Consider the following 24,072-nt stretch of genomic DNA (forward strand, 5'->3'; position numbering starts at 1 on the left):
GGATTCTTCTTGCTGTTCTTCCTCTGCTTCCTGTCCTTTACCAATTCCCAACCCATAAGGTAACCTCTGTCCCCTTATTCCCTGGCTGCCAAGTTCAGTCAAGAGCCTTTGGTGTCAGACTTTGTCACTGAGTTGTGAAACGGAAAGCCCAAGTATCCAATACCCCTGGCTGTGACGCGGGGTGACCGGATGTCATAACCGCAAAAGCGGACTGGGACCCCCAAAATGTAGGACATCCAAGAAAAATGTAGGACACGACCAAATAAAAGCTAAAAACACTCGTCTATTGATTTCATGTGGTTAACTGAAACACAATATTACTTATTATTAAATCTTAAACTATATTGATTGCCGGATGCAGGGGAGGGCACTGGGATGCAAGTTGTGTCTGTGGTCTTGTGTGCTCCCTGGGGCATTTGGTGGGCCGCTGTGAGATACAGGAAGCTGGGCTAGATGGGCCTATGGCCTGATCCAGTGGGGCTGTTCTTATGTTCTTATACATTATATGGCATTGATTCCAAGAAGGCTCTGAGCTGCCTGCTCCCAGGGAAAAGGAGGACCCTGAAGTTCTTTGCCAGGGCACCAGGCTCAAAAAGAGGAGGTGTGTTGGGGAAAGGGGGCGCCTGGTCCCCCTGATGCTTTGCAAATGGCAGGAGGGCAGCTCTCTGCCCCAGGGGTTTCCAATCTCAAATGAGGAGAGAGCCAGGGAGGGGAGGGGAGGGGCTGGGAGGCAGGGCGGCCCTGGAGGGAGGGAGGGAGGGAGGGAGGGGGAAGGTTCCCTGATTTCAGTCCCCGCAACCTTGGGGACAGACCCAGAGCCTTTGCCAGCCCTCGACGAGGACCCAGGAGTCCGGCCCTGGCCTCTCCTCCGCGGGATCCTTCCTCCTCCTCCTCCGGCAGCCTCTAATTGAAGCCAGACCCCGCACGACCACGTCTCCAGTCTGGGCGGGGGGAGCCCAGGGCAGGGCAGGGCAGGAGGCAGGCAGAAACCCGACACCAGCGCAGCTCCTTCTGCACAGAGCCGCGCTCGGGCCCCGAGGAAGAGGAGGAAGATGCGTCCCGCCTGGCCCCATCTGCCCCGGCTGCTGCCCCTCGCCCTGGCCCTGGCCGCCCTCCTGCCCCGCGGGGGCTCCTCCGCCGCCCCCTTCAGCCCCGAGGTGAGTCCCCCCGGGCCCGGCTCGCCTCCACCCGCGCCTCCCTGCCTGCCCGGGCATCCCGCCGCCCACCTGGCCCGCCTCCCCGCTCTGCTCTGGGCGTCCCCGGCCCCGGATCGCGGCCGGTCCCGCTCCCTGCTCTGCTCCGGTGGCGTAGCCAGAGGGGGGGCAAAACACTGAGTGCTGTAGGGGGCCTCCGAGCGGTCCCTCCCCCTCCCCTTCGGAGCCATTCCGGGCTGGGGGGAGCAACACGAAGGCGAATGCTCCGAAGGGGAGGGGGAGGGACCGCTTGGAGCCCCCCTGCAGCACTCAGTGCTTTGCCCCCCCACTGGCTACGCCACTGCTCAGCCCATCGCTCCCTGGGCGCACATCTCCCCTTCCCCTTGTTCCCCCCACTCACCCTCTGCCAGGGTCTCCCCCCCTCCTCCTCCTCCTCCTGTGCCTGGGTTTGCCCCCTCCTTCCCTCCCTCCTTTTGAGCTCTTTACTGCCCCCCCTTGCAGCCTGCTTCTTGCCTCCACTTGTCCAGTGCTGAGCTTGCACCACTCCCGGATCTTCCCCTGCTCTTCTCCCCCTGCCTTCCTCGTTCCAGGCTCAGCATCTCTTCTGCACTGTGGCTTTTCTTTTCTGGTCTTCTCCGAACCTTGACCCCCCTCCACCCAGTGGCGTAGCTAGAGGGGGTGCAAAGCCTCTGTTTTGCTCCTACCACCTGGAATGGCTCCAAAGGGGAGGAGGAAGGGCTGCTTGCATGCTGCGGTGAGGCTCCCTGCAAAGCTGAGTGCTTTGCACCCCCTCTAGCTATGCCACGGCCTCTACCCCTCCATGGACTCTTCACCCAGCTAGGATGATTTGCTCCTGGTCCTTTTTTGCCTATGCAAATCTCTTCCTATGCATTCTGGCTTCTGCAGTGGTTACTGTGGACCCTTCTAACATCCAGGGTCGATTCCCCATCCATCACCTTCCCCCTCCTTTGTCTGCCTGGAAGACTCCCCTTCACAGGTACAGCAGAATTTTCTTCCCGCTTCTCCCTCCAGCCAAACTTCCCCTCACCTTTGCTCTGATTCCTTTCCCTACATTCCTGCTCCATCTGTTCTTTGCATCTACTCCTCTCTTGCTCCTTCTTTTACTATCCTTTGTTTTTCCCCCTCTCCCTTTTCTTGGATGTGTTCTGCAGCTGGATGAAGTGATGGAGTTTTTGGTGCCAAGGCATTTTCTGTTCCACTCCTTCTTTTGCCAAACTGCACTGTGCTTCTGGGCTCCACTTTTGCACATTAGTCCCTTTGGTTCTGCTCATTTTCTTCTCAGATTTTCTCTTCCATCGATGCCTCACCTTTTATTTTAATGTCACTGACTTCTTTCTACCTAATCAATGGCTGGTGGGGGTGGGGGTGGGGGAGGGAATCATAATCAGACTCTCTCTACTTCCTGTATTTGTGCCCTACTTTTTTTGTCTTGATTGTCTTTCCTTAGCCCTGCTTTTCTCTTCTGGAGCCACAGGACCGCTTCAGCTCCGCTAACATGGATGAAAATCCGTCTCTTGCCTGCTTCTGCCCTTTCCCATTTCTTATCTCCTTTTAACGTGTTCATAAACTTAACATATGATTCTTCCACGGTGGCCTCCCCATCCTTTGTTCAGCATTCAAGTAATGGTGGGTTACTATCTATTCCCCTTCCTAGACCCTTCTCATTCCCAACATGCAGTTCTTTCCCTTGTCCTGGGAACATCCTTTTGCCCCATTCAGCCTCTCTCATTCTGAACCCCTTTCTTTCTTTCTTTCTTTCTTTCTCTCTCTCTCTCTCTCTCTCTTTCTCTCTCCCTCCCTCCCTCCCTCCCTCCCTCCACATATATTTTCTCTAATTTGGGCACGCCTTCCTGTCTACCTGTTGCAGGAAACAAACAATAGTTTTGGGAGAAGTTGAGTTGAAACAGTTGACTATGCTAATCCTAATTTTGCTTCTAGTCAGACAGTTTGTGCAGGTTTTCAGAAACCTGCAAAACCTGTTTGGCCAGAGGTGGTGGGGCAAAACCAATAATCAAGCCGTGCGCACACCAGGTCAAACCATTTCCAACTCTTGAAAACTGCAGTTGGTCTCCAGCCTGCCTTCCTGTCTCTCCATCCATTTCTCCGTGACTGTCTAGCCTCATCTTTCTCACCAGCCCCTGGCTACCTCTCTCATTTCCCTTCCCCATTTGGCCGTCTATATCCCTTGCGCCTTCTGATCACCTGATCCAATTGCACAACAATTCCTTGAAAGACAAAAACAAACCAGCTCTATCTCTTTCCCATTTTCTCTTGGCTCCAAGCAATAAGGGTGTCTGTTATTGTGACAGCCTTGCTCTCTTTCTCCTACTTTTCTTGCCTGGTGGAAGAATTTCACCTTCTTTTGTTGAAACTGTGGCAATGGTGGAGTTCGTGCTGGGTGGGGGGAGTTGCTTGGATATTTTTGTTTGGAAGGAGAATCTGAACCAATACCAAAAGGGACAAAGGGATCTGTAGCATGGTGCATGGCTGGAGGAAAGAACCAAGCAACGGTTCACAAGGGAATCACAAGGGCAAGGGATGCACAGGGGTGAATCACAAGGGATTCACAAGGGCAAGGAAGAGGGAAAGGTGTTGGAGACATCTGCTGCGGAGGAAAAGATAGATTTCCTGCCTCGTAACCCAATTTCTGTGAGAATCTTGGGAGGAAGAACAAATGTGGGTTAAGAAAGAACAGGAGATGAAGTATGGAGAAGAGCTCTGGCAGGAAAGGGGCCGCTTTTCATGTGGGTGTTCCCAGTGAATTGGAAAAGAAAGAGGGAAGCGGTTCCAGAATTGGAAGGCAGAGCACAAAGCGGCAGAGGGCTGGCGGAGGGAAGTGGCGGCACCCAGTCCTGAGATGGGGGGTGGCGCGGCTGTGACCTTTGCCAGCCAAGGTCCCGAGAGAGAATGGCTCCAGTGAGCTGAGGGTTAAGCGGATGCCAAGAATGAGGATGTGGAAGAGGAGACAAAAGGGAGCCTTGTCTTCACCCTCCGGGAAGGCAGCATTCCGACAAGACGAAGGCCCAAAGGCCCGGAGGAGTCACTCGAGGAAGGCTTTGGCCTGGGATGAAAGGAGTGAGGAGGGCAGGACTGTGACCGTACCCAGGCTGCTGCGTGGGCAGGGGATTGTTTGTGTCTCTTTCTCTTCCAAGGGATATTTTGGGACCTCCTGAATGAGACACGACCACTTTTTTTAGGAATTGCTGTAAGCAAGAGAAGGCACCCAGAGGAGCCAGGCGAGAGAGAGAGGGAAAAAGCGGGGGCAGAGAGAATTTTTATACTTGGTCTGTTGGCACATTGGCAAGAGTCAGGCCAGGGGAGAGAGCAGCCCCAAAAAAGAAGGCAAGGAAATAATTGGGGACGCCCACGGCTGTCGAAATTTGCTAAAAGCCTGGCATGATCACCTTGCCTGTACCAGCCTGTGTTTGCCTTAAGGGCAGAATTTTGTTTTTGTTTTGAAGCAAGGGCTTTTGGCACAGGGTTTCAAGATTTATCACTCCGCTGCATTTCTCCCAGCTTCTGATTGTGATGTTTTCGGCTCCTACCCCATGACCTGAAAGTCCTCAAGCCCCTGCACCCACCTCTAGGATTCACCTGAAGAACTGGGGTCAGAGAAATCAGGGATGGTTAAGGAGAATGAAGGGCACCCCTGTTGGATTTCTTATGGAAACGGTTTTGATCCCCATGTGCTGCTTTACTAGGGAGTAAGGAAGACAGTCTTTCCTCTCTGACAAGTAGCAGCGTTGCTTTTTTACAGCTGTAGATTATTGCGCACTTATTTCAGGATCTCAAACACAATACTGAAGTTTTGGCCTTGTGTACGTTCACTAAAATTTGTATGTGTAAGTGGTTTGGAAGTTGGACTTGGGACCTGGAAGATCCAGGCTCAAATCCATGCTCAGCCATGAAACTTTCTGGGTGACCTTGGCTTAGTCACTCTCTCAGCCTCACCGAGTTGTTGTGAGGACAAAAGGAAAGGAGGAACTATGTCCACCTTCCTAAGCTCCTTGGAGGAAGGGTGGTATAAACCTGTGAAATAAAATAACATTTGTTCATTTGATTATCTGGTTAAAAGGAGGTGGGTGTAAACTACACTTTTCAGCTGATGGGCAACAGTTACATAGGCCAACACACATTTTGCGGTCTTAAAAGTTAGGCCTATTCATGGGTATATTTGGGGTGCTGATTCCAAAAATGGCATCTGTTTTGCCCTAGCATGTCTAGTTTCGGAGAGTGAATGGTTCAGGCATCTTCCTCACGAGGAAACCTACGCCACGCGGAAGCTGCTTGAACCATTCACTAATGAGGCTATGCCTTTTCTCCGAAACTAGGCGTGGTACGGCAAAACTGATGCTGCTTTTGGAACCAGCACCTCAAATTCATATAAAACCACTATAAATTTTGAAAAAATGAAAGAGTTTTTTCCTGACCCTTAGCGGCACAGGCCTGTGTTATCGGTAGAACTTGGAATACTTGGGAAAGCTTGGGAGAGGGATGACAGAGGTATTGTAGCATGCCCAGGATGGAAAGCCAAAAGCTGAACAGGCCAAGCAGAGCTCTGCCAATGGCCATTAGCCATGTTCAAACATGAGAAGAGCCCTGCTGGATCTGACTCAAGATCCACCTAATCCACTGTTTCAGGAAAGCCACAAGCAAGGAAAGTAACAACTACCCTCCACTGCTTGGCCTCCAGTCACTGCTCCATGGTGACGTTTGGCTTCTGAGCTGGGAGACCTTTTGCTATTTTGCTATTGTAGTGAATAGCTCTAGATAGACTGTTCTTTCTGCTCCTCCTCCGTGAATGTGTCTAATATTCTTTTAAAACCATCCAAGCCAGCGGCCACCGCCACATTTTGCAGCAGCAAATTCCATCCGTTAGTTATGTGTTGTCCGAAGGAAGTCCCTTCTCCTGCCCGTCCTGAATCTGCTGCTGCTCCGTTTCTGGTGGGTGACTGTAGAGATGGCTCGAAGCAGGGATGGCATGACCCTCCCTGACTGGTGTTGCCATGGGTCTGCTGCCTCTGCGCTACAAAAAACCTCCCCCCCCCCAAACAACCCAAACCCTTTCCATGCATGGGTGGCAGGTTGGAGGGAGGCGTCAGTAAAAGGCACTCTGAATCCACACCTCCCTTTGACCCCTTGCAATCTGCTGCTGATGCAATCTACATCCGGTGGCTGCATAGATGGCCTGGCAGTGGGTGACTGTGAACTCTAAGGTTTTGGAAAGAGAGAGAGAGAGAGAGAGAGAGAGAGAGAGAGATTCCTCTCTGTATCTGATTGGAGCCCCCACTCAGCTTCTGAGGAGCAGGTGTTCCACACTGCGTGAGGAGAACCCCACACTCCGTCACATCATAGAATCATGTGAGTTGGAAGGGAACCACAAGGTCATCTAGTCCAACCCCCTGCCTGTAACTGGAAAACTGAGGTGCCTGTCAGGCCTCTGCTTGAAGATCCCCAGTGAGGGAGGCTCCACCACTGCGACTGTGAGCTCCCCAATGGCATCTGGTTAGTTGGCACTGTTCTGGCCTTAATAGTGTTCTTGTGATAGGTTACAGCAAGTCCTTGCAAACCTGTCAAACAACAAGGGGTTAATGCTGCTCAATTTCTACCTCCTCTTCTCCCCCCTCCCCTTTAATCCACTGCTGCTGGTTTCCTGGGCTTCTGCCTCCCAGCGACATCCCCTTTGAATCACCTGATGTTGCTTAAGGAGAGAGATATATCATGAGTGTCAATGCTGGAAGGAACCACAATTCCTTCCAGCCCTTCCCTTTCTCCACCCCCACAGCCTCCCGGGCTCAATTCAAGCCACAGCAGTTCCTCACCCCCACCCTCTGTCTGCAACACAAAAGGCTTAGGTGAAGTCTGTGGGCAAGGATGAGTTGCAGAGCCCAAGCCGAGGAAGGGTGCCGGAGAAGGAGCCTCAGCCCAATCTCATGGTGCCCCCCCTTCCCCTCCACTGTCCGCCCAGGTTTCCGAGGCCCGGAAATTGCTTCAGACAGCATGAATCACTGCACAGATCAAGAGAGGAGGGAAACTGAGACAGCCACCAGGCCTGGGTGCCTGGCAGGGGTGACGCACAGGCAGATAAATGGCCGGGACAAATGTCAGTGTCCTGGGATGAAATCCTGTTGAAACTCATTGAGCTGAAATGTTGGATTTCAAGCGTGTTTCTCTGGCTTGGTAGAAACTGGGTAGAAATGGGTGAATGGAAAAGGTGTGGTGTGCAGGAGCAAAAGAGCCAGGATGTACGACGGCGGGAGTTAGATTTTTATCTCGCCTTCCTCCCGGGAGCTCATCCATGGGTGGCCATCCATGATTTCCCCCCATTGACCCTGTGAGAGCTTAAGCTGCAGGAGAGTGATTGACCCAAGGCCACTAGGGACATTTCATGGCCCAGTGGAGATATGAACCTGGACAACCCTATTGGCCCTATCAGAGATTTGAACCTGGACATCCCTATTGGCCCTACTGAAGATTTGAACCTGGACAACCCTATCGGCCTGGGCAACCCTATCAGCCTACTGATTCTTCCACTTCAAAGGGTTACCTTTGAAGCCTGCTGTTGTGCTTCTGTGAGAGTCGTTGTTCTGGACACCTCAGAGAGTAGAGGTGTCTCTTCATCAGGCATGATTGCATGACCCATTTGCACCTGTTGCAGAGTTGTGGCAGCCTCACCAGCAGAGGCTGCTTGGCAAGAACAGAGCAAAGAACCATGCAGAGACACAGAAGGCAGCCTCCTCTTTTGATGGGTTCAGAATATTTTCATGTTTTTGTTTATCATGTGTCGCATGTGAGGGTTTTCTCACATACAGTTGGTGAGTGACGGGGGTGAATGGCAGAACTGATGAATAGAAAGTCAGATGAATGTCTAGAAGGACAGGGTGAAGTGGGGTGTGTGAGGATGAATAATTTGATGGCTATCGTTTCTGGAGGGCAGTGGAGTGGATGGATAGATCAAGAGGGGAAGGAAGGAGAGGCCGGTGAATGAGAGCTTCTATATAAGGATGGATTGATGTATGCGAAGAGGTTGATGACCAGTTGATGGGTATGTGTGAGGCTGTTCGATATTATATGTTTATTTTCTTAAGAACATTTATATCCTGCTTTTATCTAGTTAAAATAATGTCCAAGGTGGCTTACCAAAAAACGTACTGGATGCTTAAAGATGGAAATGTGCAGCGGTTTCCAAATTTACCATGGTCACGGCGCCCTTCTTCTGTCGGTGCCCTCTTCTTCCAACTCTCCCAGGCACCGCCGTCTTGGATCTTGCGAGATCACATGAGCTATCACGCAATCCAAGATGGCAGCTCGTGGAAGAGCTGGAAGAAGAGGCCACTGGGGACATCTTGCTGTGCCCCTGAGAGTTCGCCACAGGACCTTTGGGTGCCACAGTGCACAGTTTGGGAACCGCTGGGCTTGTGGAAAGTTTGACTGAGCATGTGGCATATGGGGCCAGAGGATGGTCTTGCTGAATGGTGGAGGGCCTGGCGATTCATCCCTTCATCACTAACCTGCTTTCAATCAGGACTTAATCCAGTGGTCCTGAACTGTTGAATGAAATGGAATTCACCGCATGGCCTTTTTTTTGTCACCTGTCCTCCTCCTGGCCCGGAATGTATCACTCCTAGCTTTGGGGTCTTGCCTTGCCCCAGCATCTCCCCACTGGCAGCTTCAACTTGAATGAAGGGATGTGTGCGTGGGGAAGTGGCCAGTTTGTGAACAGTCTTGTGCTGCTTCTGGTTCCTTCAAACCCATGACTCTGTGGCCTAAGAACCTGCTGAGCTGTGCAGCTTTAGGATGCATGTGATTCCAGGCACGTTAGTTAAAAAAAATCCCTGCACATCGAAAAGTAGCGCATTAGGGAAATAGCTCCTCTCTCCACCATTGCACTAATTTTCTATGTGAAGGGATTGCTTTTAGTCCAGAAGAACATTGAGGCATTTGAGCCCATGTCTGTACCCCAAGGTGTTTCAACCTGGGCACAGGAGTACCATCATCCTGGTGAGAACTAGGCCTGTGCGAGAGTGAAAACGTTCTGGAATTCTGGTATCATTTGGGTCCACCCTTATTTGTCCTGATCACTCCTGCTTTGCTGTGACTGTAAACAGGTGCAGGCGAGATCAGGCTCAGGGTCTTTCCGTTCTTCCTACGCCCGTGTTTCTCATCCCGCCGTTCTGATTCTTTCCCCAGGCCTGGCTGCAGCAATATGGATACCTGCCCCCTGGGGATTTGCGAACGCACACGCAACGCTCTCCCCAGTCGCTCTCAGCCGCCATTTCCGCCATGCAGCAGTTCTATGGGCTCCAGGTGACGGGCAAGGCTGACTCCGAGACTATGAAGTGAGTATTTTGCTTTGCTCTTGCAAAACCTCTGACCAACTCCTTTCCATGTCTAGTCAGCATGTTTCATGGTTTCCCCCAGCATATGTCTTGCACATTTTTCTTTTTTTCCAGAGGAAGTGTCCTTCAATTTCTTGCAAAGTGTTGATTTTTTAAAAAAAGAAAGAATTCAATGGGAATTGTCTCCTAAACTGTTGGCAACCTTCAGTCTCGAAAGACTCTGGTATCGTGCTCCGAATGGTGGTTCTGGAACAGCGTCTAGAGTGGCTGAAAAGGCCGATTCGGGAGTGACAATCCCTTCCACACTGGGAGCAAGTGCAGTCTGTCCCTGGTCTGTCTCCCTGGCTATGGGCCTTCCTTCTTTGCTTCTTAGCCTCAGACTGTTGGCCGAGTGTCTCTTCAAACTGGGAAAGGCCATGCTGCACAGCCTTCCTCCAAGCGGGCCGCTCAGAGGCCAGGGTTTCCCACTTGTTGAGGTCTACTCCTAAGGCCTTCAGATCCCTCTTGCAGATGTCCTTGTATCGCAGCTGTGGCTTTCCTTGCACGAGTTCTCCATAGAGGAGATCCTTTGGGATTGTCTAAAACACTGAAATAAAACATGAATTGGGCAGATGGGATATGTTTGTTATAGAGGCCTCCCCTTCTTAGGTACCTTCAATGGTAGCCATGGCCGGCCCATCCATGAGGCAACCGGAGGCAGTTGCCTCAGGTAGCAGATGGGTGGGCAACACCCATCTCTGTCTGCCCACTCGCCTCCACTATTCCTCCTCCTCCTCCCACTCCCTGAATTGGAAACGGAAAGGGGGTGGTGGAGTGGAGCATTTGGCATGCTCCCTCATCTGGGAGGTCTTGAGCTGGCACTAAATCTCTCTCTCTCTCTCTCTCTCTCTCTCTCTCTCTCTCTCTCCTGCTTTTAGCTAAACAGACCCAAGACTACTGCTTCCTCAGCTTCTTCTTCATCTACCACCATTTCTGCTCCCGTTTTCCCTGAAGTTGAAGAGAAAGGGAGGAAAGAGTGTGGTGGGCTAGAGTGTCTCCCAGGAGATGCTCTAGTCTGCCACTCTCCTCTCCACCACACCTCCTCCTCCACTCTCACTTTTCAAATTGATAGCAGCAGTAGCAGGGAGAGGAGGTCAATGATTATGAGAGGGTTAAGAAAAGCATGAAAACATAAAAATAATTGACGTTAGTATCAAATTCAGCAATTGGAAACAGTATGAAAATAATAGTATGAAGCTAGTTGTTTGAGCAGCCATTTTGCTGGATGAGAGGAATGGGGGAAAGGCCGTTTTGTGGTCAGTAGGTATGATAGAGAGGACCGTGGAGGGAGAACAGAGTGCAGCAAGAGTGTTCTGGGTATTCAGGGTGCCTTGACAGTGAGGGCTGGGCTTGCCAAAACATCACAGGACGGAAGAGATTTACCAAGTGTAACCGGTGGTGGGACCAAGACATTACGAAACCACCTAAAAGGCCATGATGTAACCAAGAGAAAAAACGGGTTTGTGATTGTGGCTGGGTGGCTGGCCACCTGCTTCCATTCCCAGCGTTGGCGAGCAGACATTATGGCTGAGCAATATCCTGTCCTGGGGTGGCCCTCTTATTGCATACAAGGCTGTGTCTGGTGTAGTTATGGTTCACCAGAGGAACTCCACACCACAAGACATTGGCAGGAGCGCAGAAAATAAAAAGGAGAATCAGGCGGATTTTAAATAACTCTTGAGAGCAGTTTTCAGAAGGGAAATGGTGGCTCTTCCTGTGACTCAATAGATGTGGATTGGAAAAGTAAAAAAAATCAGCACATTTCCACTAATTGTAAAGCTAGCTGACCAGAAGCAAACCATTCCCTGTACAAAGCTGATCAACCACTTGTGTGAACCCGGAGCTTCCAGAGCAGATCCTTGGTCGTGTTGGTGAAACAGAACAAGCAACAGTCCTTTTATTGGGACCAAGCAGTGGTTGAAATGCTGGATGCAGGCTTTGGAATCACACAGAAGTCTTTCTAAGGCTTGGATGCTCAGAGCATTACACAAATAGATACCCAAAGGCCATCTGTGTCACCATCTGTGCATCTCACTTTTAGAAACTGTTAACCATTCCACCTCCTTGATCAAAATGAATGACTCACAATACCCAACTGCTGTGTGGCGCTCTCTCTCTCTCTCTCTCTCTTATTTATTTATATAAACTGCTTTGTGAATGTTTAATGTTGAAAAGTGATTTAATAATAATAATAATAACAATAATTAATAAAATGTATATGTGTATATATGTGAAGGCTCACCTCTCTGAGAGTAGAACCTGTGGTCAGAAGGGTTTGATCCTATACTTCAAAGTGCTTCCCCCTTCTCAGAATTGTGAACTACTTTCTGATGCTGAATCCATAGACTTTCCCCCTCCATGCTTTCATGGCCTGGCCATAAAGAACTCTTCAGCAGAGTTAATGGCAAACCCTGGCCAGGTATGCAGGGAGACCAAGAACTTTTGGAACTTACCTGTGGTGAATGAGAATTGCTGCCAAGCAACCAGACATGAACACTGGTTCCTTCCTTCATTTTGGTTTCACGTGACTAGCTAACAAGGGCCAACAAAGATGTTTCTAGTCTAAGAACTTATGTGGATTTGCTTCTGAGATGTGAGCGGTGGGCAGTGCTATGGAAGCCCCCTTTCCAAAGGGTGCATTTGAAACCTTGAACACTTTTCCCTTTTTCTAGGGCCATGAAGAGGCCCCGCTGTGGCGTTCCGGATAAATTTGGAGCAGAGATCAAGGCCAATGTACGCCGGAGGCGCTATGCTATCCAGGGGCTGAAGTGGTCACAAAATGATCTTAGCTTCTGGTGAGGTTTGGAAGAGGTTGAGGAGCCTGCCTGAGGAAGAGGGCTGGGGGTGGGATGGGGTCAATCCATGGAAGCCGAGAGAAGTAACTTTGGGGCTGAATCCATAGTGGGGAGTGGCAGCCAACACAGAAACCTATATGAAGGGGAGAAAAATTTTGCCCTGCTGTTTGAAGAAGAACAGGATATAGTTTCGGACGCACTGATTGCATCATCATGATGAGGAGACACCAGTGATGTTTTTATGGGAAGGAAAGGAAAGGAAAAAAGTTAGGACCTGGTTGTAGGTCCCAGAATGAGCTCTAGAGTAGGTGTGAGTGGGGCCAGGGGAGGAGCCCAAGTGCTATATGGAATGTGGAGCTCAGAATTTGGAGGGTGTGAGTGACCATGGAGGGTTGGTGAGGTTGGCTGAGAGCAGTGACGTTGCAGGTGATTAGGGGGGCCCTTTGGAGGGCCACATGCTTAGGATGTGTGAGATGATGGGGCGGTCGGTGTTGGGTCATGCTTGTGCTGGGCACTGGGACTTCAGCATTCGCCTTCTCCGCAGCATCCAGAACTATACACCCAAGGTGGGCGAGCATGCCACTTTTGCAGCGATCCGACGCGCTTTCAGCGTGTGGCAGTCGGTGACGCCGCTCCGCTTCCGCGAGGTGCCCTACTCGGCAGTGCGTGAGGGCCGTGAACCGCAAGCAGACATCATGATCTTCTTCGCGGAGGGTTTCCACGGCGACAGCACCCCCTTCGACGGTGAAGGGGGCTTCCTGGCGCACGCCTATTTTCCCGGGCCCCACATTGGTGGAGACACACATTTCGATGCTGCTGAGCCGTGGACGTCTCGCAACGATGACCTCAGTGGTGAGCCAAAGTGGGGGGGAATGGATGACTGAGGGAGATAAGGAGGGTGTGTGTGTGTATGTGTGAAGGATGGAGGACGTGAGAGACAGAGACTTGCATGTGGATGAGCAATGTACGAGAAGCAGAAATTGGTGGGCAACCTTGTACAATCCCCTTCTCCCTTATTCATCAGCTCAAGACCAGTTACATCACAACTTCCTTTTTCCAGTTCCCCATATGTTCTTGACTCATGATGCAGCTAGTCCCCAGCAAAGAAAAGAGACTTTCTAGGTGGCAAAAGGTTTGCATCCAGCCCAGCTTGGGGGTTTTTTTTTACTTACAGAGGGCTACTGCGAGGAGTTGCAGTGAGCCCCACGCAGCCCTCTTCAGGACTCCCAGAGAACACTGAAAATAAGTGCTCTGAAACCACTTCTGGTTGCACGATCCCAAACTGGAAGTGGTTTTGAATATTTTCAATATTCTAAGAGTTGGGGAGCCCTGCGGAGGGCTGGACAGTTCTCCCTGCACCTCTTGGACCTTGCAGCAGCCCCCTGTGAGTAAAAGAAACCCCTTTGCCCCCCCGTTAGCAATGCGTTCCCCTTTCCTCACTGCTTAAGGGGCCAGGGGCTGAGACTCTCAGTCTGGGTCATTGTGACTCCCCAGTTCGAGACTCTCAACCCTGAAGGATAGATAATGGGCTGCTGTTATCTAGTTCTGAAGGATTTTGATATGATGTGGATTCTGAGATGTCCCCATTTTTCATCTCGCAGGGAATGACATTTTCCTGGTAGCCGTGCATGAGTTGGGCCATGCGCTGGGCTTGGAACACTCCAACGATCCCTCCGCCATCATGGCACCTTTCTACCAGTGGATGGACACAGAAAACTTTGAGTTGCCTGAGGACGACCGCCGTGGTATCCAGCAGCTATATGGTATGATCCTTTTTAGTCCCATTGTGACCTTTGACCCTTCAACCTAGTCACCGCTCTACTCCTGTGCTGTTCTAGGGTTTCTGAACAGCGAGGTTTGTGACGAAAATGACACACTCTCTGCATTGATGCCAACCGTTCCCTCAGTGCTGCCAAAGAGTCTGCCTCAGGAGGACGGTGGCCATGTTCTTGTGGTCTCCTTCAACCACTTGTGAGGGTTTCTTTCTTTGGTTCCACTCAGAGCCATTGAATGCCCCATTGATACTAAAGAGACATTCCTTGTTGTATGGTATGTTTGAAACAGTGCCTTTGGAGGCTTTTAACTATTATGACTAATGGTTCCTTTTAAAAACCATTTATGCTGGTGGCCATCACTTCTACTACCCACAGTGGTTAACCCCAAAACAAATTTGCCCCAACCCCTAGCCCTGATCCTGACTTCTCCAGACATATATTGTACTGTCAGTTTCTCTCTCTGTCTCTTAAGAGGGACTTGCTTCTTCCTCCCTTAACTCTACCTTGTCCCAAAGCACGTTAGGAAGATTAATCCTTTCCATCCTTGTCTCCAGGGTCTGAAAGTGGTCATCCCAGCAAACCAACGCAGATCCCCCGTACAACTGTGAAGCCTCGTGTCCCTAATCGGCCACCCCACAACCCACCATATGGCCCTAATATCTGCGATGGCCGATTTGACACCATTGCTGTGCTAAGGGGCGAGATGTTTGTCTTCAAGGTGAGGCCAGCAAGATGTGTGTCACGGGACCTCTTGAATCCATAGCAGAGTCAGGAGAAAAGGGCTATGGGTTGATTGGCAGGGCATCAGTCCTACTTCGAACCATCTCTCTCTGACTTTTTTTGACAGTTTTGGAGCTGGGTCAGGTCTGCTGTGTTAAAACAAAATCTGCAACACAAGCACCCTGATTCTGCACTAAGAAAAGCTAGATTTTGCAACCTGTGTAAAATATGCATATTTAGCACCTCTATGCAGATGTGCTATTTTTTCATCTTTTATTCTGTTTTGACTACTCATGGTTACAAAGAGCTAAGCAGGTTACTAATGCCCATTCCATAGGCTCCTCAAAATCCTGCATAGAAACCCATTTAGCTTATGTGATTTTATCAGGTAGCATCTATACCAGCAATTTTTTTTCTCATGGCACATGGTCTTTGCCTCCTGTGATGTCACTTGACTTTCAGGAGACTCTTCCAGGCTCTGCAGCTCTGTTTGTAGAGCAACTGACTGTAGTAACAAATTGTTTGTCCCTCTTCCAGAGCTGCTGAACCAGGAAGAGTTTCTCCATTATTTTCAATGTGCTCCAGGCTCCCGTGTCACACCAATATACCATGACAATGTACCATTGAAAATAGCTGATCTATACATTTCCAAGCTTGCCTACCCAATCTTAAGGGCTAGAAATACTAGAGTCTTTTTATTTTGAAATAAGTTTATTTAAATGAAGAAATATTGTTTTTTTTTTTTTAATTTTAACTGGCGGGAAGCTGAAATCTGCATTCAATATCAAATTGCCGACTGGAATTACTGGCTATGACCACACTCTATATCATCAGCGATAACACTGTGGACCTCAACAGGTGGGAAACCCTGGCCTCTGAGCGGCCCGCTTGGAGGCAGGCTGTGCAGCATGGCCTTTCCCAGTTTGAAGAGACACTTAGCCAACAGACTGAGGCAAAGAGGCAAAGAAGGAAGGTCCATTGCCAGGGAGACAGACCAGGGACAGACTGCACTTGCTCCCAGTGTGGAAGGGACTGTCACTCCCGAATCGGCCTTTTCAGCCACACTAGATGCTGCTCCAGAACCACCTTTCAGAGCGCGATACCATAGTCTTTCGAGACTGAAGGTTGCCAACATGTCACCCATGTTCCCCATTGATCTGTGACCTGAATGTTGAGGTCATAAATGCATGGCTCTGCGCTAAAAAGGGGGAGAAGTAGAATTCTGATTCACATTGACATCTTTCACATTAAGCCTATTTCCCTGGTTTTTCATGTTTCAGGTAATTTATTCTGCGTTTTAAAACTGTTTTGCATAGTGAAATTTCTAAAATGTATCCTTTTCCAGGATAAATGGTTTTGGCGGGTCCGTAACAACCGAGTGATGGATGGGTACCCTCTCCCCATTGGGCAGTTCTGGGTTGGCCTCCCTGCGACGATCAACACGGCATACGAGAGGAAAGATGGAAAATTTGTATTCTTTAAAGGTACGTGGATGTTTTTGGGGTCCTTTTGCCTCTGACAGCTATGAGATGTGGAGTGTGAATGTGCCCATAGTTCACCCCCCCCCCCAATATTCCTTTGGTTACCGCAATCTGAACTATTTAAACACTGTGAATACTGAGTGTTTAAACATTCATGAATTAGTGCAGATAGTTAGTCAGTCCGCTTGGCTCTAAGTGAGATTTACCACAAGGTTGAGCTTGATCTCTGGTGTGTGGATTCTTACAATGGCAGCTTAAATTGGAACAGTAACAGGGCCCTTCCGATTTAATTAATTAACTAGCAGGTTCATAGCATGCCTTTCTGCTATTTAGATCTTCAGCACTGCTTACAAATGGTTGGCAACCTTCAGTCTCGAAAGACTATGGCATAAGCCTACAGCACCCAGTATTCCCAGGCAGTCTCCCATCCAAGTACTAACCAGGCCTGACCCTGCTTAGCTTCCAAGATCAGACAAGATTGGGCATGTGCAGGGTAACAGTTGCTGCACAACTTGTAAGCACTGCTTGTAACTTGTAAGTTGTAAGCACTGCTTACAAGTGTCTTTGAATTAAGTTGTTTTCAGTCCTAGTGGGGGTGATCTTCCATGTGTGTAGATCTTCTGCCCCGGACCAAAGGAATGAACGCTTTCACCTTGTACTTGTTGTCCTACTCATGTTCTGACCTTGGCAGTGGGGCAAAGAACAAGCCCTAAAAGCATCCGTCTTGGACCAACCTATAGTGTGGTTGCTGCTCCTGCTCCAGGATTCCTCCCTTAGATGATTGGCTTGATGGCCATTAGAATCCCCAGGAGGGGGCATGATAGAATTGCTGTCCTTCTTCACTAGCATCAGGAGTGGCTCTGGCTATCTCTGTGGATCCTTCCTGGGAGTTCATATGCCGAGAGATCAGGCAGGGATCCTCCCCTCTCCAGTCCCGTCTAGGTCTTGGGGTCAATTCTGTGATTGGTGCTATTCAGGTTGTTATTTTCATTGCTCTTCCAGGAATCCCTGGGGTTATAAGACCCCATGTGGATACCAAAATCTGTGGATGCTGGAATCCACGAGGGGTCAGGGTTGTGGTGCCGCAGTAACTTATCCAGAGACCGCCCTGAGCCCTCTGGCAGCTGCACCAACCTCCCAGCCTCCTCAAAAGGCCTGGACACAACTAAAAGTTGCCCACACGAACTGGAAGTCACTTCCAGTTGTGTCTGGGAGGCCCTCTGAGGCACAGATTGGCATCTGTGGATGTTCAAATCCATGGATACCAGGCCCATGGATAAGGAGGGTCTAGGGGGTAGAGCCTGCGTTAGCCCGAAGATAACATCAGAAGGTCGCCAGTTCGAGGACACTGGCAGCTCCCTGAATGGCTGAGAGTGTCAGAATGCCAGATGCAAGGGAGGGCACCAGGATGAGGTCTCTTGTTATCTGGTGTGCTCCCCGGGGCATTTGGTGGGCCGCTGTGAGATACAGGAAGCTGGACGAGATGGGCCTATGGCCTGATCCAGTGGGGCTGTTCTTATGTTCTTAACTACAATTCCCAGGAAGCCTTGCAGGTCTCTTGTCTGGTGTGCTCCCTGGGGCATTTGGTGGGCCGCTGTGAGATACAGGAAGCTGGACGAGATGGGCCTATGGCCTGATCCAGTGGGGCTGTTCTTATGTTCTTAACTACAATTCCCAGGAAGCCTTGCAGGTCTCTTGTTATCTGGTGTGCTCCCTGGGGCATTTGGTGGGCCGCTGTGAGATACAGGAAGCTGGACTAGATGGGCCTATGGCCTGATCCAGTGGGGCTGTTCTTATGTTCTTATGAGACCTTGAAGCAGCGGACAAGCCCAGCTGAGTGATTCCACCTGCTCTTGGTGTGAGCAAGAGCGTCTTGGCTGCCCTCCATGTGAGAGAGGGAGCTGCTTGTCAGCCTGCGTGGGAGAACTGGAGGCCAGAAGTGAGACCAAATCAGGAAGATCCATTCTGAAATGTTCTTGGTTCTTGAAAGAGAGAACCTTTATAATTGTAAAAATCCTCTTGAGGGATTTAGATATGCCTGCCTATGTAAACCGCTTTGAAAAAATCAGAGGAGTAATCTGATGACCAGAAAGGCGGTGTATAAATACTGAGTTATTATTAAGGAGGGCCCACAGTATGAAGATTGAAGAAGGTGATGTTCATGACACATATACACGAGCCTTACTATAGACCCGTATTCACTTTTGTGGCTGTCACTCAGACACTTCAAGCCTTGCTTATCTATAGGTGAAGTTTCTTGTGATCAAGTGAGATTGGGAGTGAAAGATTCTGCTGGGGATTTTGACATCACCCTGTTTTCCTTAGAACATAAGAACATAAGAACAGCCCCACTGGATCAGGCCATAGGCCCATCTAGTCCAGCTTCCTGTATCTCACAGCGGCCCACCAAATGCCCCAGGGAGCACACCAGATCACAAGAGACCTGCAAGGCCTCCTGGGAATTGTAGTTTAAGAACATAAGAGCAGCCCCACTGGATCGGGCCATAGGCCCATCTAGTCCAGCTTCCTGTATCTCACAGCGGCCCAACAAATGCCTCAGGGAGCACACCAGATAACATGAGACCTCATCCTGGTGCCCTCCCTTCTACCTATCTGCTCCCTCTTATGGAAGAGAGGTCAGAGGTGCATTGAGGGGGTGTGTAACTCAGCGTGGTCATGGACTGGCTGTGCCCCCTCTGGGCTGTGCCTGTGTGTCAGTCACTTCCACAATTGCCGAGCACTTTCACAAGCTCCAACGCAATCTTGGGTGGCCCAGAGACACCTCGGTTGGCATGGCAGAGCTGGCCATAATTGTCGGAGCGCAAGGCCTCACTGGCTTGCTGAGAGAGAGGCACATGCTTATGTAGCTGCTGGCCGACTCTTCTGGGTTTGTCCATTCATGGAGCTGGCCGCTGGATCGGGCCACGTGAGCACCCCCCACCTGTGAGCTCAAATCCTGCAATGCAGTGTGCCTTGTCAATTGTCAAAACACTGATGGTGTGCCTTGACAATTTTAGCACCTGGTCAGTGTGCCCTGAGATGAGAGAGGTTGAAAATTGCCAACCTAGATAAGTACTGTTTTAGTCAACCCTGGCTCTGAACTAGTTCTAGAATTTGACGTGAAGTGAGACGGAGAGTGGATTTTTCCTCTGCGTGTAGAGAGTGCTGAAGTTCTTGAAGACTGGCTTGGTGCGTCTTCAAGGGAAAGCTGATTGCCCTTTACCTTGACAGGAGACAAACATTGGGTCTTCAATGAAGCCATACTAGAGCCAGGATACCCCAAGCACATCAAGGAACTGGGCAGAGGGCTTCCCACAGACAGAATTGATGCTGCACTTTTCTGGATGCCAAGTGGGAAAACCTACTTCTTTCGGGGAAATAAGTGAGTAATTTCTGTTGTTGTTTTTGGTTAACACTTCCCTTCGTTAGTGAGGTTGGCTGGCTCGCTAAGGAGCTACTGATGAACCCCAGTGGCTTATGTCCATTCAAGGCAGTGCTCAGATCTTTCCGTGGCTTCTTTCCCTCACCCTGAACTCCACCCTTATCTACCACTGGCTTTGTGAGCAAGAATGTGATGTTCTGTGCCTGTGGGCTGTACCCAGAGGGTGGGGAAATAGAATGGTTTGATGGACAGGGGATACAGAACCGGTATGGCTTCTCAGGGTGAGGTGGGATACAAGCCTGGGGGGGGGGGTTGAATTTGGGGGGAAGAAGTGTGATCACTTGAGTTGTGCAGAATTGGATAGGGAAGTCATTGAACTGTGAGTCCCTTTAGAGTGGGGGTTCCAGTTTGGTTTTCAGTATATACCTGCAGTATATGGTCTGCCTTGAGCAAGTGGCATTTCTACAAAAGAGAACCAATTTAACATGTCGGGTTTTTCAGAGTAACACCGTGTTCTTTTTCATTGCTCAGATATTACCGCTTCAGTGAAGAGAGCCGATCGGTCGAGGCCGACTATCCCAAGAACATTGATGTCTGGGGAGGGATCCCTGATTCACCTCGGGGGGCGTTCATGGGCAGTGACGAGGGTAAGAAGAGATGTGGGGAATAAGGAGCTGCTTAGAAGTCTGGGAAAATGGGAATGAAAAGAGAGCTGTTTCTAGCACAAAGCTAGGAGGTACTTCACTGCCAATTATCAGAGTATATGAACACCAGTTCCCAGTTGTCTGTTGGCCTTTTCCTAAGCTTTCTGGAACATTGTAATGTAACCGAGAAACAGATTCCAGAGCAGAGCTAAGCAAAAAGGAGTCCATGTACTATCCAGTAGCTGGGGTCATCCGGGGCGTGACTTGCCTCCCCAACATGATAGGGAGGGGTAACACACTGTGGCTGCGTTTGTTTCTCGGCTTGAAAATAGCTGGAAGTGAAGTCGCTAGCATGCCTTTAGCGCAGGGTTTCTCAAACTGTGGGTTGCAACTTGATGTCCAGTGGGTCCTGGGTTGGGCCCTCCCATTTGCTCTTGCGTCTGGTTGGCCCTTCTGTTGCAATTGGAGTGGCTCACGTTAAACCCAAGTGCAATCTGTTATCTTCCTTGGGGGGGCGTGAGGGTAAGTAGAATGCCAGATGCAGGGGAGTGACCAAGAGATGCAGTATCTTGTCATCTGTATGCTGCTGCCTGGTGGGCCACTGTGAGATACAGGAAGCTGAAGTAGATGGCCCCTGGACCTGATCCAGCAGAGCGTATGTTATTACGACACACAGAAAACAGCATCCAATTCAAATGCATATGGAGTCTTTACCATGGAGATTCAGTGGTTAGAGCAGCACCATTCTGTCCCCTTACGGAATCAGTACAATGGAGGCAGCCATGTTTTCTAGCACCAGGCTAACAGGAAAGATTGCTAGCGTGGGGAGCGTGCTAGAAGGTGGAAAACAAACCCAGTATGCTAAAAGGAGGAAAAAATCAGTCTCTAGCGTTGGAAGCTGATAAATGAATGCATGAGGGGATGCTTTTGCAAAGCCTGCCTCTTACACTTAATAGTGGGTGGTCTCACTGGCAGGATCTAGAAGGGTGCAGGGCTCCTCTGCAGAAATCCACTGCAAAATAATAATAATAATAATAACAACAGGTATTTATATACCGCCTTTCTTGGTCTTTATTCAAGACTTGATTCAAGGCCGTTTACATAGGCAGGCTTTTATTTAAATCCCTTATTAAATAGGGATTTTTACAATTGAAAGAAGGTTCTTTCAAGAACCACTACATTCAGGTGTTTCTATCTGATCTGGTTTCACATTCTGGCCTCCATCCTCCCACGCTCAGAGCAGATGGAATAGCTCGGCTTCAGCTTGTCAGCTGCTTCAAGGTCGCACGGTGCCGGTGGCCTTGAACTGGCGACCTTGTGGATGTTATCTTCAGGCAGATGGAGGCTCTACCCTCTAGAACAGACCTCCTGCCCGTACAATCTTGTCCATTGTACAGTACAATCTTGTCCATTGGCCTTGCTGTGTACAAGCCCCCTTCCTCCACACACTCATTCCACTCATCGTCAAGATAGGACTCATAATCCTTGGAGCTGCCTAGAGAAGTTATTGTTGAGCTACTGTTGATCACCAAGGTTGAGTCAGTGTGTATTCAGGGATGACAACTGGTAAAAACTTGTGAATAAACGGATCAAGCTCTCCTGTGAATCATCCTGGGGGGAACCTTTGTCTTCACAGTTTGGATCAGAAAGCCATTAGGGTGAAATAAAATCTGGAATGTCTTTCCAATTCATTATAGTTTGCTTTGAAAATTCAACCTTACAGTTGCTGGCTTGGAACAAAATTCAACCCTGATCAAATATGTAATGTGAAATGAAAAAAGGGGGACAGAGTCGGATAAAATTGGGCGTGTACATACTCCTCCGCAGACTGCCTCTGCAGGAAAAAGGCCCTGGGGAGCTGGAAGTTACTGGAGGCAGTGGTGCAGGAATGGAGGAAGCCGTCCTGCACTGCTGCGGAGTGGTCCTGCAGTACAGGGGGCAAATAGCCCCAAGTAAAAGAAAAAAGATAAAAAAACCTCACTAGTCAGCTTAGCTGGCTAGCAAAGAAGCCCAACCTGCTTGTCCAAAAGTGAGGCCAGACTGGGGATGCAGGTGAGCCCCCTCCGCACAGGAAAAACTTTACCTGACTTTGATGAAATCAAATTTTGGAGTCTGAAATGTACACGTGGAACCTCAAAGAGGTGATCTGAAATGAAAATTTGAGTTCAGAATTTTCTACTGAATTTTCTACTAAAAACCGAATTTGGAAAATGAAATCTTATTCCCAAATGTAAGTATGCCCAAAATTTGGGTAGCTGGGCCTCAATTTGCACAGGAAATAAAATGCAGCATTCCAGGTTTGCTGTTTTAAAAACAACAAAAAACAAAACTGATTTTAAAGTACAGTCTTTTAAAACCGGTTTCAGACATGTTGCAGTTGCCTCCAGTTTTTCATAGTTTTTCTGCCCAATGTTGCATATACGCAACAAGAACCAAATGTGTACACCCGTGGGCTGGACAAAAATCAGTTAATCCTCTCTTGTTTTCTTTCTTGCCTGCCTGCCCACCTGGTCTCCCGTGTAGCTTTCACCTACTTCTACAAGGGGGACCGTTACTGGAAGTTCAACAACGAGAAGCTGAAGGTGGAACCGGGATACCCCAAGTCGGTACTCCGGGACTGGATGGGATGTAGCTCAGGTGGCCGCCAGGACGAAGGGGAAGAGGTCATCATCATCGAGGTGGACAATGCTGGCGAAGGGGCAGTGAATGCGGCTGCGGTGGTGCTGCCCATCCTCTTGCTCCTCACCATCTTTGCACTGGGGATTGCCCTGCTCATCTTCAAGCGCTACGGTACGCCCAAGCGGCTGCTGTATTGCCAGCGCTCCCTGCTGGACAAGGTGTGACAGGGCGAGTGTCTGGCGCGGGCTGGCAGCGCAGGGCACTCCTTGCTCCTGCCATTCACCACCATCTCCCGCTTCCAGTGCTCCTTTCTTGAGCGCCCTTCCTCTCCAGACCACGTCTTTCCTTTCAGTTTCTCCTTCTGTCTGTGCCTGCCCTCCAGCCTCCCGCGTCTTCCTTTAGCCGCTTGCCACACTCCCTCCATCACATCATTCCATGCTGCTTTCCTCACACGCTCTGTCCGCCACCTCCCATGCTGCCTTCTCCCCTTTCCTGCCGTCTTCCTTTCCTTCTCCGTCCATTCACCTGGTCCTGCTCTTTCCTTCCCTCTCGTCTCTCTCTCCACCTCTTGCCCTTCACGCTCTTCACATTTCCCCTGATTTCTACGCAGAGGGTGTGCTGAGCGCGCTCATGAACGTAACTTGAGGAAGTGGAAGTGGACCTCCCTCTGTGCTGGTTTTGGCTCAGCCAACCGCACTGCAGGCTTCCTGCTGTGGGGCATCCCCTATGATGTGTTGGGGGAGCCAACACTGCAAATGCCTGCTAAGGTTTACCCTTGGCCCTGGTGGGTACGGCTATTAAATTATCATAGTAACTTTCTGTCTGAAATCTTGGTCACTAGAACTGCCCCTCCTTGTCTAAGTATTCTCTTTTTGCTCTGATATCTCCTTCCCCCTTTCTCCTGGGGGCAAATGGGTATTAGTGGCGGGTACACAGGTGGATGCCCTTCCTTCCTTGGCCTATAGAAGGATGAGGGTAAGGTGGATAGTTCTAAGAGGGTGTGGCTTCAGGAATGTTTCCATGGGAGAGAAGTTCCAGATCTTTGCCTAATGGTGGGAGCTATGTAGATGAAAGAGGGAAGCTACAGCATGGGGGTGGGGGGT

The 24,072-nt window shown here is 49.9% G+C and overlaps 2 protein-coding genes across 4 annotated transcripts in view; both read left to right on the forward strand.

Moving 5' to 3' along the window:
• Positions 1–24,072, forward strand: part of RBM23 (RNA binding motif protein 23) — a 443,258-nt gene that overhangs the window by 71,600 nt on the left and 347,586 nt on the right. The gene's annotated exons all lie outside the window — the stretch shown is intronic.
• MMP14 (matrix metallopeptidase 14) lies at positions 811–24,062 on the forward strand. The gene is made up of 10 exons (XM_066627573.1): positions 811–1,157; positions 9,366–9,514; positions 12,226–12,348; positions 12,893–13,200; positions 13,950–14,111; positions 14,678–14,841; positions 16,189–16,327; positions 19,556–19,706; positions 20,238–20,353; positions 22,874–24,062. Exons 1-10 carry the CDS (start codon positions 1,053–1,055, stop codon positions 23,191–23,193), a joined length of 1,737 nt encoding a protein of 578 aa, XP_066483670.1. The 5' UTR covers positions 811–1,052; the 3' UTR covers positions 23,194–24,062.

This window comes from Tiliqua scincoides, chromosome 5 (genome assembly GCF_035046505.1).
Source record: "Tiliqua scincoides isolate rTilSci1 chromosome 5, rTilSci1.hap2, whole genome shotgun sequence".
NCBI lineage: Eukaryota > Metazoa > Chordata > Lepidosauria > Squamata > Scincidae > Tiliqua > Tiliqua scincoides.

What these genes read in the sequence shown, in the direction of transcription:
- MMP14 (XM_066627573.1), top strand. Translation starts at nt 1,053, where the DNA reads ATGCGTCCCGCCTGGCCCCATCTGCCCCGGCTGCTGCCCCTCGCCCTG. An exon ending in CAAAATGATCTTAGCTTCTG is followed by an intron (nt 12,349 to 12,892) that starts GTGAGGTTTGGA and finishes CCTTCTCCGCAG; the next exon opens with CATCCAGAACTATACACCCA. An exon ending in GCGAGATGTTTGTCTTCAAG is followed by an intron (nt 14,842 to 16,188) that starts GTGAGGCCAGCA and finishes ATCCTTTTCCAG; the next exon opens with GATAAATGGTTTTGGCGGGT.